Raw genomic sequence first — 18,032 nt, 5'->3', positions numbered from 1 at the left:
TATTAAGAGCCTTGTTTTCATAGTCATAGTTTAAATTCTGGCCGTTGCCGCTGTAAACTTAGGATTTCTGGTTAAGATATAACAAGCTGAACTTCCCGACAGCCCAGCTGGAAATTACTTTTTTTAAAAAAATGCTTCTGGCCAACTTTACATCAAACAAAGTGATTAAAGACTATTTTAGTTAGAAAAAAGCAAAGGCAGCCAATTCCTGACCTTTAAAGATAATATCTTTACTACAACAAATATTAAGATACCAGCAGGAAGTATTGATGAAAGTTTATAAAGATTTGGGAATTATGGTTGTTTTGCAGTATATGCTAATTTAAATGAAGAGACAAGAGTTACAAATTACTATATATAATAATTCTCAATTGTAGAGACTGTATAACTCGGTTTTTTTATCTCTAACGTATGAAGCTGGACTATAGAACTCACAACTGAGCCCCCAAAGGTACTTTTTTCCAAGAGGCAACTGGACTTTTCTTTGTTTTTCCTTGAAGATGTTTCGCTTCTCATCCAAGAAGCTTCTTCAGTTCTGACTGAATGGTGGGAATAGAAGGATTTATATTCCTGCAGTCGTCTGAATGTTAGCACTTATTCTGAGAGTCGATGAGGCCACTTGGAGGTTTATCTGTGCCCTCAGGGTCAGCTGAATAGTGCAAATGGGTGTGTGGAACCTTTGTGGAACTGCTGAAAGGACTGTGTTGTGAACAGGAGATAGGTGGTGTTATATCCCTCCCACTCTGTTGAGGTAAAAGGTAAAGGTTTCCCCGCACGTGCGTGCTAGTCGTTTCCAACTCTAGGGGCCGGTGCTCATCTCCGTTTGAAAGCCGAAGAGCCAGCGCTTGTCCGAGGACGTCTCCGTGGTCATGTGCCGGCATGACTAGACGCCAAAGGCTCACGGAACGCTGTTACCTTCCCACTGTAGCGGTCTCTATTTTTCTACTTGCATTTTTTACGTGCTTTCGAACTGCTAGGTTGGCAGAAGCTGGGACGAGTAACAGGCGCTCACTCTGTTCCGCGGCACTCGGGCTTCGACCCACCAAACTGCCGACCTTCTGATTGACAAGCTCAGCGTCCTAACCCACTGAGCCACCGCGTCCCTTTCTGTTGAGGTAGGACTGTTCATTTAATGTAGGTGGTCTCTTTGACCCCTCTTTCAAATCGCTCCTCTCTATCCAGAATGTGGACTTGTTAAACTCTAATAACTATCAATGCAAAACAGTCTTTATGCCCTTCAGCGCCAGAAGATCCAACTCTGCAGTTTTCTTGGAAAGGTTTTTCAAAATGCCGTAAACATAAGAACATCATTACTAAGTTGTTTAATATACCTAGGAATCCTAAACCTCAGCTTAATAAATTGGCCTTCATAAATTATCCAAAACCTCAAGCATGTTATCTCAATTGGAACAGAAAATGCATTTTGTTCTATTGATCCAATATTTAATTCCCTCCATCACTATAAACACGATTAGTAGGGTTGAGTACCTATTTTTAAACTATTTTAATGCAAGAGCAATTGTTACATTTAAAACAGCAGAAACAGTCTATTTATAAAAAGTCCATCATAGTATCTCATTTTTACAAAATAATAGCCAATTGCACATCAGCCCTACAAACATAAAGGCCAGCTAGTCAAACCAGCAAGGAAAATAATCAACCAAGCAACTCAAGCAACAAAATACATGGAAGCAAGTGGCACAAGAAAAGAAAGAAAAAGGTTTCAGAATAAAGCTAATACTGAGTCTGCTTCAAACTGGCAGCAAATGAGTTATCTGGATAGCAGTGAACTAGGTAGTAACCCAGACAATCCACTAATTTTTACAAAGACCCCAAGTCCACTCAAAACTCACCAGAAAGTCATAGAAGTATTAAATCATATTGACGTTGAAGATTGACTACTTTCAGAATATAGTCCTAAGCATTCAATTCTGAAAATAATTTTCTGGAATATACCTGGTTGATTTAATAAGTATGATATTTTATTGATTCAGTGTTGAAATAATTTTGATATTCTATTACAGGAAACATGGATGCACAATCATTTTTATTTTGGGGACTTACTTCATTTATTGTAAAGGGTTCTAGAATTTCCAGGAAAGGGTGGTAACAATGCAGGCTTAGCAATCCTTGTATCAAGTGTTTTAAAGACAGAAACAATCTTAGTAGAGCAGTATGAACAATATGCTATTATTATCCAACTGAAATTAAAGCATTTTGGTTTAATAATTATAAATATAATTATAAATATCTTCCACTAGTTAAAACAGGATCCCAGATTAAACATATTTGAATGGAATTGGAACAATTTATATACAAACTGCTTTTAAAATTATATATTTTATATATATAATTATATATATATAATTATTTATATATAAAATTATATATTTTGTGATTCTGGGCAAATTAAGTGCCAAATTGGCCCTAATAATAAAGCATTGGTAGCTAAGTTTCCTTATTTATTTCCCAAAAGTGGACAAGTGTATTGTATGAGAGACAATCTAAAGATCACAATATCAACTATGTGACTTTTTGTTTAGCCAGTGTTTGTAATAAGTTAAATATACTAATTTAAATGATATAGTTGCACATAATCATCCTGGTGAAGTCACATTTGCTTGTGAGTGGGGAGCAAGCATGATAGATTGGTCAGATTATTTAATGTCAGCTTCAGATCATATAGTGATCATTAACTTATAATTTTAAGCTTGTTAACCAATGATAAACTTAGAATCTATTTAATACACCTTGGATTCTAACACGTAAGTAGACTACTAATGTCATGGAGAATCTTCCATTGGTAGAAGGTCAGTGTTCCTTCCTGATGCAGTTATTATTGTCCTCTTTCTCAGATCTGCTTCTAAGAGTAGGAGAATCTCTAGAACAACATAAAAGGTGATACAGAGGTCTGCGACTAGGAGGGGAAATCAAGAATATAAATTTCCAGGATGGAAGCCTTCTCTGTAAAAAGCGGGAATTCAGGACTTAACTAGTGTCTTTGTTCCAGATAAATGCAGCTGGTTGGTGTATAAAGTAATGTAATTTATAAGAAAAGAGTGTCGATGATGTTAGCTTAGTAGAAATGTCACTGAACTATGAAATAGACTGTTGTGTTAACATGTAATGCTACACTTTTGCTTAGTTTTACAAGGATAAGTAGGGATATACAAAACATCTTGAATCACGAGGATTGTGCTTATGAAAAAAATTCACATGCCCCTGCGCCCCCTCAAATCTTGCCACATTGTTTCTGTGTGTGTGTGTGTGTGTGTGTGTGTGTGTGTGTGTGTTCCTGGTAGGGATGAGCAAAGAATAATGGGAGTGTGTACCAACACTATATATTCCCAGCTGGGTCACCTGCGGGTGAAGGCCATCCCAATTGCCTAGCTAAAGCAAGCAGGTATCTATATTGAGCAGCAGTAATAACAGAAGATGTTGGAGGCTGATGATCACTTTGGTGGCAACAGCAGAGACGTCGGCGTTTCATGCTGTGCAGGAGAAGACAGAAACATTAACCATTTGTTTGTGAGGGAGATGAGAAACATTTTTATTTGTGCATTTAAAGTAAAATATACACATCTCCTTTTCATCCTCATTTTCTCTGCCAGATCTAAAAGTTGTAAGTAAGCCTGTACCTTCACGTTAGTGGCTTAGAAAACTCTATACAGGAGAAATTTGCCTCAAGTCAAGAGATGCTGTGGCTGTCATTGTTGATAGATTCAGTCGTGGTTGTACAGAAAAGCTTCCAACTGTGTGAGATGGTTAACAAGAAGAGATTGCGTAGCTACTGCAAATAGAAGTTGTCATTTAATTTATGATTCTGGCTGTAGAGATGATGCCTCCTTCCCCCAACTGTTGTTACTTGAGAGTCCTTGCGTAATAACAGTTCAAATGGTAGACGCTGTTTCCACAGAGAAATTTAGAACTAATCCATAGGGGAAGTCTGTGGCCTTGTGTATAATTTGATAACATTCAGCAACTGCTGTGTTGCTTTCTGCTCGTGGTGAGGCCATAGTTGCAAGTTACGAGGACAACTAACACATTCCTTTGTTAACTGAAACTAGACAAGATTCTGTTCCTGGAAGTGGAAACAGCAAATAATAAAATATGTCACATTATATGTTTCTTCAAGAACTTCCGTTTTGAAACAACTTTCGGCTAAACTGCTGGAGGATGGGACAGATTAAATGGTGATTGAACATGTTCAAATTCTGTAAAGGCAGTGTTTTCAGTGAGATGTGTCTTCACGCCTTTGTCCCAAGCTCATTTGTACTCCTGTAAGCTTTGAGGATTTTTCAGGCACTGCCAGCCACAAATGCTTTAAATTTGTATGACAAAAGATTATAATAGAATACATTTGCATTTCCTTACTACTGTTTTCAGTATTGGGATAAATTAAATCTGCAGCTGTATAGTCTGATCTTCAGGGTATATGCCTAGCTTTTTATCATTTGAATTCAGAGATTTAGTCCCAAGGACTTGCCTGTAGGCCCACATTAATGAATGCAAAGGCTTATGCTGAAGTAAGTGTGTGCCCAAGTCGTCCAGGTTGAATCAGATAGACCAGGGCTTTTCAACCTTTTCACCCACTGTATCAGTTTTAGGATATGGCAACATCCGAGTACCACCAGTCGCCTAGCAAGGTGTCAAAAACTTGATGACCAAAAAAAAAAAGGAAAAAAGTGATGAAGTACAGGCAGTCCTCAACTTACAACAGTTCACTTAGTGACTATTCAAAGTTACAATGGCACTGAAAAAAGTGCCCCTCAAGCACAGCCGAGCAAGACACCTGGCTGCCCGCCTGGTGGCGCTCTTCCTCCTGTCCGAGCTTTTCATTGTTATGACCATTTCTGTTGAGGATTGGCAGCGGGGGTGGGGTGGGGGTGTGTTTGTTTTTTTTTCCCCCCCTCTGCTGGGTGGTTGCAGCAGGTTTTGGTCATTTCACCTGACCCTGGGACACTGTGACCGTCATAAATACGAATCAGTTGCCAAGCATCTGAATATAAATCACAAGACCCTGGAGATGCTGCAACATTCCAGCTGATCAGTGCTTCTTCTGGGCTCAGCAGAAGCGCCAGGATCAGTGCCAAGCTCCAGCTGGAGCCTGGTGCTGATCTTGGTGCATCTGCTAAGCCCTGACAGCCCTACAGCTCCAGCCGTCTCTCGCTCAGGCTTGTGCGGTGCTGCCACTGGTTCAGCTCATTCCCCTCCCCCGCTATCACTTTTCTAGGATGGTCGCGTACCACCTGCCAGGTGCCAGTGTACCACAGGTGGTACCCGTACCACTGGTTGAAAAGCCCTGAGATAGATGCTGTGATCAAATGTATATGTTAGAAATAGTTGCTTTTTAGATTTCCATTTTCTCCCCTGTGTTAGATCCAGACCAACAAATTAGTAGCAATTTTAGCCACCGTCTCTCTCATTTATGTGCAATGGAAATGACCCTTTGAAAAGAAACAAGACATGTGAAGTTAGGGAATGCTACTGCCTAGATCAGCTTGCACGTCTTCAAGCTGGGCCTTTTTCATGGTTTACCTCTTTATCCTGTGATATCTTAGCAGAGAAAGCTATGCTTTCTAGGAATTCAAGGAACATGCAGGATGATCAAATGTAGACAGTGGCTCATCCTTGCAAGCACTCTGGTAGATTGTTTTCAAGGACTTCTCCATAGGGGCAGAGTTCTGGGGGTTTAATAGGAGTGAAAGAAAACCTGGACATTTACTTTATGAATAAAACAACTCCAAAAAGATTAACCAGATAACCTGAATGCTCTCTTTCTTGCCTCTTCATTTAAAAAAATTAATTCAAATCTTTACAGATTATACATATTCAGTTATCCGTTGTTACAACCAATCAATAAATGGCCATTTTGATTTTTCATTTTTGAGATAGGTTACTTGGTTTTCTTTTCCTGAATGATTACCAAGAGCAAGGATGTTGTTGTTGTTGTTAATTTTACTATTTTATTTTTTACTTTTATTTATTTTTAATTTAAATTATTTATTAATAGGTGCAGTGTTCTTCAGACTACTTAATTAAAGCAGTAGAACTTTCTAGAGACATTTTGAAGGAAAAATAAAATAAAACAAATATAACCAGGACCGGAAAAAGGAAAACAAGTGGTTCTCGACTAACATCTGGTCATTTAAGGACTGTTTGAAGTTACATCGACCTCTTTAAAGGACTTCAACCATCGTAAAATGTCACACCAACATCCTTCCCTAGTCACATGACTACATTTGTGTCACTTGATAACTGGCTTGTATTTATGACTAGTTGCAATGTCCCATCATCACATGACTACAATTTCTGAGGGGATTTTTTTGCAGTTTCCAGAATGGATTTGTTTAACAACCATGTGATTTACTTAACAATTGTAAAAATGATCAGAAGTTGGGCCCGGTCATATGAGTACTTCAACTTATGACTGCAATGACTTATGACCAAAATTCCAGTCCCAATTGTTGTAAATCAAGGACTACCTATACATGAATTCCATCTTTCAATGTATAGCAGGCTTTTACAATCAAGCTGAAAATAAAATTGTAGAGATTTCTGGGAAAATATTTTTGCTTAGCACCAAAGAGTTATATACTGGGATGGTTTTCCATCCCAAAAGCAGGGCCTTACAACTGAAAGGCTTATACCTATCTGCCTCACTTCTCCTGATGTTACGAGGTTAACAAGCTTAAAATTATAAGTTAATGATCACTATATGATCTGAAGCTGACATTAAATAATCTGACCAATCTATCTTGCTTGCTCCCCACTCACAAGTAAAGAACGGAAAAGTAAACACACTTTGCTGCTTCCATCGCCACTAGGTAAGACTTCAGATAAGTTCTTACCTGTGTTCGATCAGATTCGGACCCGCTGGATCTCCAACAGCTCTCTAGGCGTCCACGGACCAGGGATTGAGGACCCCTGTGCTAAAACACTGAACATAGTACATTGTTAAAATGCTGTGTCCTTGCTCTATTTTATGCTATTAGTTTTCTGCAGAAAATTTGCTATACAGTGTGGCTAAGCATAGATTGTACATATGTGAGCTTGCATTGGGATATTGCATTCCTAGATGGACAATCCTGGGATGCTGGGGGTGGGAAGGTCATGTTTTCAATCACCAATACCTCTTTTGGGCCAGATAGAAAAAAATATAGTGACTGTTTCTGTCTCTAGCCCCAAGAAATCATTATTTTTAAAAGTTTTATTCCCCCCCCCCCATGGCTCAAGTGGATTCTGAAGTGATCAGACCAATAATTGCCATGTCTTGGAAGATGTTGGTTCAGTGGGTGTACTTTTTTTATGATGCAGTAAATATTGATCTCGTCTTTGGGTGAATGCTGAGACTGCTGGGCCAAATATCATTGTAACTCCTGTAAATCAAGTAACGTTTGCTTAATTGAATTGCACTTTGCTGCAGTCCTTGTCAGAGGTTTATTTCATAAATAACTTCTTCACTATACAGAGAAGTGCCCATATTAATTTAGTGCATCGATTAAAATGGTTTACATCACATCTATGCATATATACTCAGAGGTAGTCTCATTAAGATAAGTGGATCCTACTTCCCGGTATTTGGTTTATAAGATTAGCATTTTAGCCATTCCTCTTTCCTCTTCTTCAGAAGAAGGATGGAATCCTGTGCCCAAGAGAAAAGTATAAAGTAGCTTCATGCAGTTTTCAGAATTGCTGATTTAATGATATTTTTCTAAGAATTCTTTAAGGAGCCTCCAGCAGATGAAAGGAATTAAAATAAATGGAATGAAATTATTTGAGATGAAAATGAATTGAGGGTCTGCTAGAAGGTGTATTTTAGAGATTTGTATGGGAATATTGTGACATGTTCAAGATTGAAAAAAATGTATAGATTAGTGTGCAAAAAGAAAAATAACAAAAAAACAATGTCAGGATGCTGTGAGAAAACTGAAAAACGTTAAGGTTGCAGGTGTGGAGAAATTATAGCATAATGGATATATTTTGCTTAAGCACCAGTCTTATAATTTGTCAAACTTGTCTGTGAAGACTATGTATGTGCGTGAAGATTGGAAGAGTGCCATTATTACTCCCCTACATAAAGAGAAAAGATGGCAAAAGTACCAAACTATGGTTTTTAGTTTGTTAAGTATACCTGAAAGGTGTTTGGCAGAATTCTGATAGAAACAACAGAACAGGTGACATTGTAACTTTACGCTGGGCATGAAGTTTGCATACCACATTTTCACTTTTCAATAGCTCAGCGGTTCTCAGCCTTTTTTTTTCTTCACCACCCTCTTTAAATACCTTTTGTGGCCACGGACCCACAATACTTAACTCAAGATTTAAATCATAACATTTCTTGAAGCGTTCATGGACTCCCCGTGATGACATTGCAGCCGCCCCCCCCCCCCCGGGTCTGCAGAACGCTGGTTGAGAAGCACTGCAATAGCTCATTAAGAAGTATGTGTGAGTTGTGTGTTAGTTGATTCACAAAAAGCATATGTTAAAGTGAAGAGGTTTGAATTATGGACTGTTTTCCATGATTATGGAGTTGAAGGTTACTTGCTGAATGCAATAAGGTAAGATGAGCATGTGTGAGAATAAATGGAAGCATTTAGCAAGAGTTTCAGCATTGAGCAGAGTAAGGGAGGATGCATGATGTCCTTGGTGATTTAATGTGCTTAGGGATCCATATATAAGGAATGGTTATGGAGATGCTAGAGGTGTGTTGATTGAGGACCATAATTATATGTGTGCTTTTGAATGCAGATGATGTATAGTTGGGTGAAAAATTGAATAATCTGCAAGGAATGCTTGATACAGTGCAAGTTGTATAAACCTGCACATTAACATATCAAAAACCAAAGTAATTGTGTTGTACAGGAAAAAAATAGTGTTTGGAAGTTATACATAAATGTCAAAAAACTAGAGCAAGTAGATGAATTTGTGTCTATGGTAGAATGTTGACTAAGGATGGGAAAACTGAGAAATTTGAAGATGTGCAAATGCTGGTAAAAATATGTTGACTAGTAAAGATAAAGGCAAAGTTTTCCCTGCCCACTTATGTCTAACTATAGGGGGCGGTGCTCATCTCTGTTTCTTAGCTGAAGGAGCCAATTTTGTGTGAAGATGCTTCCATGGTCATGTGGCCAGCATGACTGTATGCTGAAGTGCACAGAATGCTGTTACATTCCCACCCAAGTTGTACCTATTTATCTACTCACATTTGCATGCTTTCGAACTGCTAGGTTGGCAGGAACTGAGGTGAGGGCTGGAGCTCACCCCGTCACATGGTGCTTGGGTGTCGAACTGCCAACCTTCCAGTCAACAAGCCCAGCAACTTAATTGAGGTTGCCAGTGCTTTTTTTGTAAAAGAAAAAGGTGCCAGAACTCACACGTCATACAACCCGCCTTGCCTACCCTACAAGGTTCCATCCAAAAAAGGTGCCGGAACTCCGTTCTGAGCATTCTATGAGAAAAAAAGCCCTGGAGGTTGCAAAGGATGACAGTTTGCCAGAGGGAGCAAACATTAGTGTGCATAAGAGTATGCTTCTGTCTTCTTTGTGATACAAAAGTGGGAGTTGTGTATAGAAAGAGAAATAGAAATGTAAGTTGAAAAGCGTCTGTGGTAAAGCAAGAAGAAAGATGGTCAAGAAGGAACAAGTGCTGAATGAATGTAGATGGAAACCAAAAAATGAGTGACCAATACAAGCAAGGTACTTTAAAGTGGCCTGGTCATTTAGAGAGAAAGAATGAGGATCAAACCTCAAAACAAATTATGAGGAATGAGAAAGTGAAATCAGAAGAAGAAAAACACCAAGTCATTTGTGGTTGGATGGAGCTGATAAGAGAGAGCTGAGAAGTTTAAAGAACAAAAGAAAATGTATGAATATAATAAAAAATTTGTAAGAACTACCTTAAAAAGGTCTTCTTGTTCTCTGAGAAAGAATAAACTGTAACTTTGTCCAATATTCAGCATGCACAATTTTAAAAACACAACTTCTTTACTTTTTCCTCTTATGCATACTTCAAAAAATTAAAATAGCTGAAATAGAGTGATGGGTTAGCTGTAACATAATGTAATATTAATGTTTAAGATGCTTTTATTTGCTGTCTTAGAATGTATCACTATGCAAGGTATACAAGAGGCACAATTTATTTTTCTGTAGCTCAACATGTATCTTGAATTTCATTTCTCTGTGACATTGGAATGTTCATGTTAGAGAATATTTCTCATTTTACCAACTCTGGAAGGGGCAGGTGGATAACTTAGTTCAGTACTCTAATTTGAAAACATAAACCACATAATCCAAAATATGCTTCAGTACATGAAGTTTAATTACTGGGCTATTCTGCTTTGAGAATTACCTTCCAAAGGAGAGCTTATGAGTTAATAGTTCTGTCATGCACAATATCTGGTAATATCTGAATGCATCCACCCTGTGTTTTATTATAGTTTCATACAGCAAATTGTCTTGGAATTGGAAAAATCAAATGTAAATTAATTTTATGTGCATTCTGCATTAAATAAAAACTACTTTCTTGTTAAGGGAGGGAAATGAAATATTCTTTTTTAATTCTTTTACTATATGCATGACACTTCTGCACTTTCATATCATAGAAAAATCTCTCTCTCTGCTTTGAGTTTATAATGCTAATAGGCCAACAAAAAGACTGCCTTACAGCATCCAGGTGACGAGAACAAACTAACAGTATTAGCAAATTGCAGCCTGAAATAGTCCATCCATTGGCTTTTTATAGTTCTAACACAGTGGTTCCCAACCTTTTCTATACCCCGCAGCCCTAGAATGCTTCTGATACATTCTCGCACCCCTTACAAAAATTCAAAATTACGGCAAAGAATTATGCAATATGCACTATAATTTTGAAAACCCAAGTTTTTGCACCCCCTGGAATATCATCTCGCACCCCCCCCCAGTTGGGAACCCCAGTTCTAACAGGAGGTTCTTTAGTGAGGATTTGCCTGGGGCCTTTTTTTCTTCTGAAATAACTGTAGGCTGTAACCTATCCAGAGATTCTTGTGGCAGGTTATATAGGCCTTTAATATCAGGATAAAGCAAACTTATGGCCACGATTAGGACCAGAACATCTGTCGCTAGGCAAGCTGTCATTAAGTGAATTGCACCCAATTTTATGTCCTTTTTGCTGCGGTCATTAAGTGAATCACCATAGCTGTCAAGAGAATCTCATGGTCATTAGATGAAACCAGCTTCACCCATTGACTTTGTTAGAAGCCAGCTAGGAAGGTTGCAAATGGCAATTACGTGACCGCGGGATACTGCAACCGTTGTAAATACATTAAATTAAATTAAATATTAAATTAAATTAAATTAAATACATGCTGGTTGCCTAACGCCTAAATCGAGCAGGCAACCCTAGACCCATGGGAGAGAGCCCTCCATGCATGCTATTTGCCTCTTTGAGTGATCATCAGCGGTGGAGCTGGGATTGAGCTTGATGAAGCTCGCTGTTTGCTGTGTTTTGACAGTGACATGGCCGGCTGCTGGATGGCACGGGGCTGGGTGCTGGTTCTGGATTTCTTGGTCGCGATGTTCTCAAATGAAAGCATTTTGCTGGCTGAAGGCTGGATGATGTTGCCTGGTGCAACAGCAACAACTGTCACCTGGTTGATGGTACTGATGGGTATGCTGTCTAGGAAATTCTGCTAGTTGAAATTCACACATTGATCAGGTTGAGAAATTCCGAAGTAGAGAAATGCTATTGCTGACGTTACATTTATTGGATTAGAACAGAGGAAAATACTCTATTTTGGGACACAACTAAAATGTTCATCATTTCTCAGCAAAAAATATGTGCTTAATTTTAAATAATAACCGTTTTTAAAACCTAGGATTCTGCCCAGAGCGGAGTTTAAACACTAAGTAAATGAGCTTTAAAAGGATTCTTCAGTGTGTATATTTAGTGGACTTCCAGAAGAAGAAATGGTAGATTGAAGATGACTCTGTGAAAAATGGAGCTGAGAACCGTGGCCAAAGATTGAAGGGACCAATGAATAGACCAGCTCTTTGGAACTTCTCTGGACAAGGAGATTGCTCACGTGGATATTCCAAGAATAGCAGTGTTGTGATTCAGGGTCAGCCTGTGGGTTCGGCAGTTGGGTCGGACGATTCAGAGGAGGAGGAGGAGGAGGAGGAGGAGGAGGGGTTTGGAGAGCCTGCAGAGGACAGTTCTGAGGCTTCGCAGAGCTCTCAGCCAGGCCCCTCCCATCTGGTTACTACTCAGACCCAGCTGTGTGAGCCTGACAGCGTGGATGAAGATGACCCACAGCTGGCCCTGTTCAAGGACGCCGGACGCAGGAGGCAGTCAATCAGGAGTAAACAGAGGAAGGCAATGGGGCACCTCGGAAGGAGGCAGAGAGAAGCCACGCCTTGAACTGTTTAAAAGGGGAAAGTGTGGGAGGGCTGGTTGCTGAAGGCAACCGTTTGAGCAGCTTCTGTTTTAGTGGTTCGTATTTTGTTTTGCTCAGTTTGCTCTGTTTTGGATCTGTTTTGTGTAAATAAATTTGGCGGGCGTACTTCCAGCCTGTTGCCTTTTGTAAAGGGGTTGTCCCTGGCTTTTCTGCAGGGCCGGTAGTAGGCTGGAAGAGAACAAGCAGTCCTTGGTGGATTTTGAGCACTGGGAGATGACAAGAATAGGCACCTTGCTCACAAGTTGGCTTCCTTTTAAAGAGCAAAAACTTCACAAACTTCACTTTCTAATCATATTTGGAAATTGCTAAGAGGGGGTGAAGAGTTTACAGAAATGGTTCATGATTGTGATGAAGGTTGGAAGGTCCCATCTTTATATATTTCTTTTCTTTGCCTTTACTATATTCTTACTTTTGTTTCTATTTTCTGTATTTTTCTTGTTCTCTGTACCTTCCACTCTTCCATCCTATTTTTAGTTTAGTAATAGATTTTGCTATTTTAATTAAAATCCTTGGTATTTAATTTAGTTTATTTTACTTTAATAAATTAAATTATTGTTTAACTATTTTATGTATTTTAATTTCATTAATATTTAGTTAAAATTCTTAATTATTCTTTAAGTTCAAATAGAGAGGCAGGGAGGATTTTTCAGTGTGTATTTTCATTTATGTATCATATGGATTTAGACTATTTTACAATAGTTCCATTGTTTCTTTATTTCCTTAAGGATTTGTTCTAGAAGTAGAAGAAGCAAGGTCTGAAGAAACTCCCCTTACCAAGAAAATAAGTTGTTTGGCTAAATGCTGACAGATAATTTTATTGGTTCAAGAGAATGTGGTGTCTTCAACTGCATTTACATTATCACCATCTTGTATCCTCACTGAAATGGATGGAAAGGTCATCCTAGTTACTCAAGAAGCAGGGATAAAGGATCTCCTCAGAGGAAGACAGAAACTTCTGTCTTGACCCTAAGGGCAAGTTAGGGTGTTGTGTTGGCAATCAGACACATTCGCATTGACATGCCCACGTGTATATAGAACACAGTGTTCTCCACCCAGAGGATATAAAGAGGGAACATTACAACCGGCCTCCACCCGTCTTAGTTCACCAGTGGTGCAATGGTTGCTGATGTTCTGCAGAGCTAGGGCCCATAGGCCCCATCCGAAGGTCAAAACTTCAGCTTCTCTTCTGAGAGGACCCTGCAGCTGTTGGGTTTCACAGAAACAAGATCTTTTTAAGAAATAGATTTAGCTGCAAGCTGGGCTGAATGGTGGATGCAGGCAAGTGGAGAGGAGAGGAGACTGTAAGGCTGTGGGCAGGCACTAGATTGCTCACTCTTTTCCCAGGTCTGGCATTACTTTTCCTAATGTGAGAAACTCTCACTTTCAAACTGGTGTTCCTGTGCTGAATGCAAATTTGCTTAATACTTTAAATGATTGAAGAAAGCAAATGGACTTGATCATTGCACATGTAATGATCAGGACAGTTTTGCGTGACTGTTTTGCTGCATAATATCCATTTCATCAGGCAGTAGTGTTGGAATAGCAAGGAAGTAAATTCTCCTTTTGAATTGTGCCAGAGGTATCCTCAGCAGCTTGGATACCTCTTTTGCTGTGTTTTTTTTTTTTTGGTGTGTGGGGGGGGGAGTGTTTTGTTTTTTTGCAAAACTTCTGTCTGTGGCCTTGCTGATCCATTCCGGTTGTTCTCGCATGATTCTGCATTTGTGACCGTGTGACATTTTCTTAAATAAGTGTTTAAGAAGTGATAAAATAGTTCTGAGTCATGGCTGACTGTGCCTGGTGGTTGGATTGTAGTTTTCGCACAGTGAGACTTTATGGCCTGATTTATTGAAATATGAGACCGCTTACAGTTTCCATGCTGAGGAAGAAAAGAATAATAGATGGCAAAACACATTTTACTGCTATTAGCTTTTCAGGCAGATTAAGCTATTCACTAGTGTGCTTGGGCAATTATGTTTGCATTTGATCTTTGCCTGATTGCTGTTTCCAAAACTAAGATGATTGTTTGCTTTGCTTTGCTTTCCTCTCTCCTACCATCTTTGACCTGAGGCGAGGAAATATATTGAATTAAATAATCTGCTAAGATTAAAGAAGAGATGAAGGTTGTCAAAACTTGTAAGTAGCGTATAATTTGTGGAAAGCTGGCCAATCATCCTTCATCATGCATTCATATCGAACTGAGCATCACTGGCAAAATAGATCACTAGAATAATAAAGAGATGTCAATGATGCTGATTATTTGGACATGTCCACCAGGGAATATCTTCTTGAAGAAATCACCAGTACATACCTAGATATTTTTGAAAAAACATCTTTCTTACATAGAAAGTTACTATAAAAACATTATAACTCTTCCCCCCCCTTTTTCTCCCAAAATGCCCACTGCAGATACTGTGATGAAAACAGACTGTTGATTGAAAGAATCCTGTAGGACTGTGGTGGCGAACCTATGGCACGCGTGCCACAGGTGGCACGCAAAGCCCTCTCTGGGCACGCACAATGTCGCCCCAGTCCTAGGCCTTCAGCTGGGTTTTATAAAACGTTTTCGCTTTAGGCCTCCGCCGCTGTGTGCAAAAAAAGAAAGATTCAGTCAATCAATTTCAACTTCTCACGGGGGAAAAAAAAGATCTCACAAAGTTGGAACTGATTGATTGAACTTTTTAGTCCCACCCAGTCTGCTGTTACCACCGCAGTGTCGCCCACCTGGCACCCAACAATACATAAGTGGGTTTTGGGTTGCAGTTTGGGCACTCGGTCTCAAAAAGGTTCGCCATCACTGCTGTAGGATGTATATGTGTGACTATAGGGGCATCATACGTTTTTCAGCAGAGGACAATTTGGCAGGTTTTACCTCCCGTGCTGTGGGTTCCCGAAAGCTTGACTCTTTCAGATTGTCCATTGATAGGAAGTCCTATAAGAACACAGAACGGCTACAGTAATGATTACTGTGGAGGAAGCGCTAACCTGAAATTCCACTGCCTTTGGAGATGGCCTTTGTTTGTTAAGCAGCCTTTGTCGCAGTATTTCCCATCCGTGGGAATTTCCAGGAGTGTGGACTTCAATTCCCAGAATTCTCATCATTTAACAAAATTAAATGAGTTGGAAGAGACCTTGGAGGTCTTCTAGCCCAGAGGTCCCCAACCTTTTGGGCACCAGGGACCAGTTCTGTGGAGAGAGGTTTTTCTGCGGACTGGAGGGGGCCTGTTTTCATGTATTGCCTGCATCCCGTGGATGGGGCTTTGCTTGTTTGTGCGGCCAGCTTTCTGGCATGCTGTGGCCCGGTGCCAGTCCATGGACTGGGGGTTGGGGACTCCTGCTCTAGTCCAGTACCTTACTCAGGCAGGATCCCTCTACCATTTCAGATAGATGATTGCCCACTCCCTTCTTAAAAACCTCTAGTGTTGGAGCACCAACTTCTGGAGGCAAGTTGTTCTACTGATTAATTGTTCTAACTGTCCGGATTTTTTTTCCTTTGTTCTAGATTGGTTCTTTCCATCCATTGCTTCTTGTCCTGCCTTTAGGTGCTTTGGAGAATAGGTTAACCCCCTCTTCTTTGTAGCAGCTCCTTAGGTATTGGCAGTGCTTTTTTTGTAAAAAAAAAAAAAAAGGTGCCAGAACTCACACATGTCATATAACCCATCTTGCCCACCCTATAAGGTTCCATCCAAAAAAGGTGCCGGAACTCCATTCTGGGCATTCTATGACAAAAAAAAAGCCCTGGGAATTGGAACTTTGTTATAAATGGTCATGCTGGTTTTGGAATGCTAGGGGCTGAAGTCCATCCTCCTGGAAATTTCCAAGGTTGGAAAACCCTGGTTTATTGACTGCCCAGAACAGGCTAATTATGGCTTTCACCCACTTCTCTGTTCCCCACACAACTTTTCTGATTTTTTACCTTCTACATGCAAGTAAGAAACTCTGAAGATTCCAAAACATTCATAGTCAATCGTGTAGCTTTTTTTTTGATCTTTTAATCTCAATCTTTTTCAATTTAGAAATGTTGTCAAAAAAATAATTAAAACTTCAAAATAATATCTAAAGCAAGGGAATGAAACATTCTAGATTTAGATATAATATCTAATGTGCCAAGTCAAGAGTGGGATGGAGGATTGGTTTTGATGGGGTTCTTAAATATATCCACAGAAGTGACATTGTTGGGCTGAGAAATATGAAGAAAATTTGATCTAGCAAGACCAAGAAAGAACTTTTCATGAAAATCAGCTGTGCTATATGGTTACTTTCCAAGGCACAAAATAAATTTACAACTCCATTTTAATTAGATATTGTTTCCTTCATAAAAGTAAACCATTGTAAACTTTTTATCTCTAAAATGCATTTTAGCTTTGATTTTTGGTAAGAAAACTTTTATTCCCAGTACTTTCCCTTACACTGATGTACTTGCAATGCACTTGGGGATAGTCAAGACTATAAAAACTGTAAAATACTGCCTGAATATTAATAGCAACTTATTTATGAAACGAGAATACATTTAGGATATAGAAGGAGCACTTCATTACATTTTGATGTGTTTACCATGGCTTCATCCCTCTACTTTTTCCCTCCCTCCAGGAATTCCAGAAAGGAACTTAATGACATACGATTTGAGTTTACTCCAGGCAGAGGTAAGACTTTTAATTGAAATTATGTTTTTATGACTCCAAATGGAATTTCAGAAATTGATTTCTGTTTTATCGGCTTAGTATAAATTAGCTCTATGAAACGTACCAACCAAATGTTTTAGACTATCCTAGTTCACCAAAACAAATCTAGTGCCAAGTGTGCATATTTTTAGTGGCATAGTTATGGATTGTATGGTTCAACTTTGAGGATGTTATATAGGAAAATAACTGTCTGGTACTTTTGCTTGATTTTAATCTAGTGAAGTACAGTCCATTAAAGTCTTCCCGCTGATAGCTGATCTAATAGTTTTGTACTGAATACAATGTTATGGTATGCCAGTAAGTGGTCCCGATATAAAAACTAACCATAGATAGAAAGGCTTGTTAATTATGCTTTTAATACCACCACCCCCATATTGCTCTAGGAGACACTGTAATGTTTCCCCTAGCAACAACAAGGAAAACACATAGCTTTTGAATACTTGAATCTTTGTAGCATAGTTCAGACAGCAGTAGCCCATCTATTGTCAGGCACAAAAAAGCAGGTCTACCCGTGAAGGCCCAATTAAACTGATTTATTGCTGAAAACCTGGTGACAGGAATCTACTCAACTAACTGGTCAGCACATGTTGGGAGTTAGATAACAGTTAACAGAAATCAAGGGGGAGTAGGGTTGGAGTTAATCTGCTTGTGGCTACGTAGGGATTCTAGGCTGATCCTTCTTTTAACTCCGCCCCCAGGGTCTTCTACTGCTTCTCCTAAAGCTGAATGTCTTAATGAAATATTTATAATTGTCTTTGCTGATATCCTGTACAGGTGGTCCTTGACTTACAACCATCCATTTAGTGACTGTTCAAAATTACAACGGCACTGAAAAAAGTGACTTAGAAGTGGTCCTCACCCTTACAGCTGTCACAGCATCCCCACAAATCGTGATTGCCACTTGTAACCTTCCCTGCAGC

At 39.3% G+C, this 18,032-nt stretch overlaps 1 protein-coding gene across 6 annotated transcripts in view; it reads left to right on the top strand.

Moving 5' to 3' along the window:
• The window catches only part of STK39 (serine/threonine kinase 39), a 149,073-nt gene that overhangs the window by 115,939 nt on the left and 15,102 nt on the right, over positions 1 to 18,032 (top strand). For all 6 annotated transcript variants that reach the window (XR_014024539.1, XM_081313057.1, XM_081313056.1 and 3 more), the window contains one exon: positions 17,021 to 17,073. Coding sequence is in view for 5 of the 6 variants with exons in the window: in XM_081313057.1 (XP_081169183.1) it covers positions 17,021 to 17,073 (53 nt within the window). In the remaining variant the exon portion in view is untranslated. The remainder of the gene's footprint in view (positions 1 to 17,020; positions 17,074 to 18,032) is intronic.

Source organism: Vipera berus (assembly GCF_964194415.1).
Source record: "Vipera berus genome assembly, chromosome: 1".
NCBI lineage: Eukaryota > Metazoa > Chordata > Lepidosauria > Squamata > Viperidae > Vipera > Vipera berus.
Note: the sequence above shows the minus strand (reverse complement) of the source record. Positions and strands in the feature narration are given on the sequence as shown.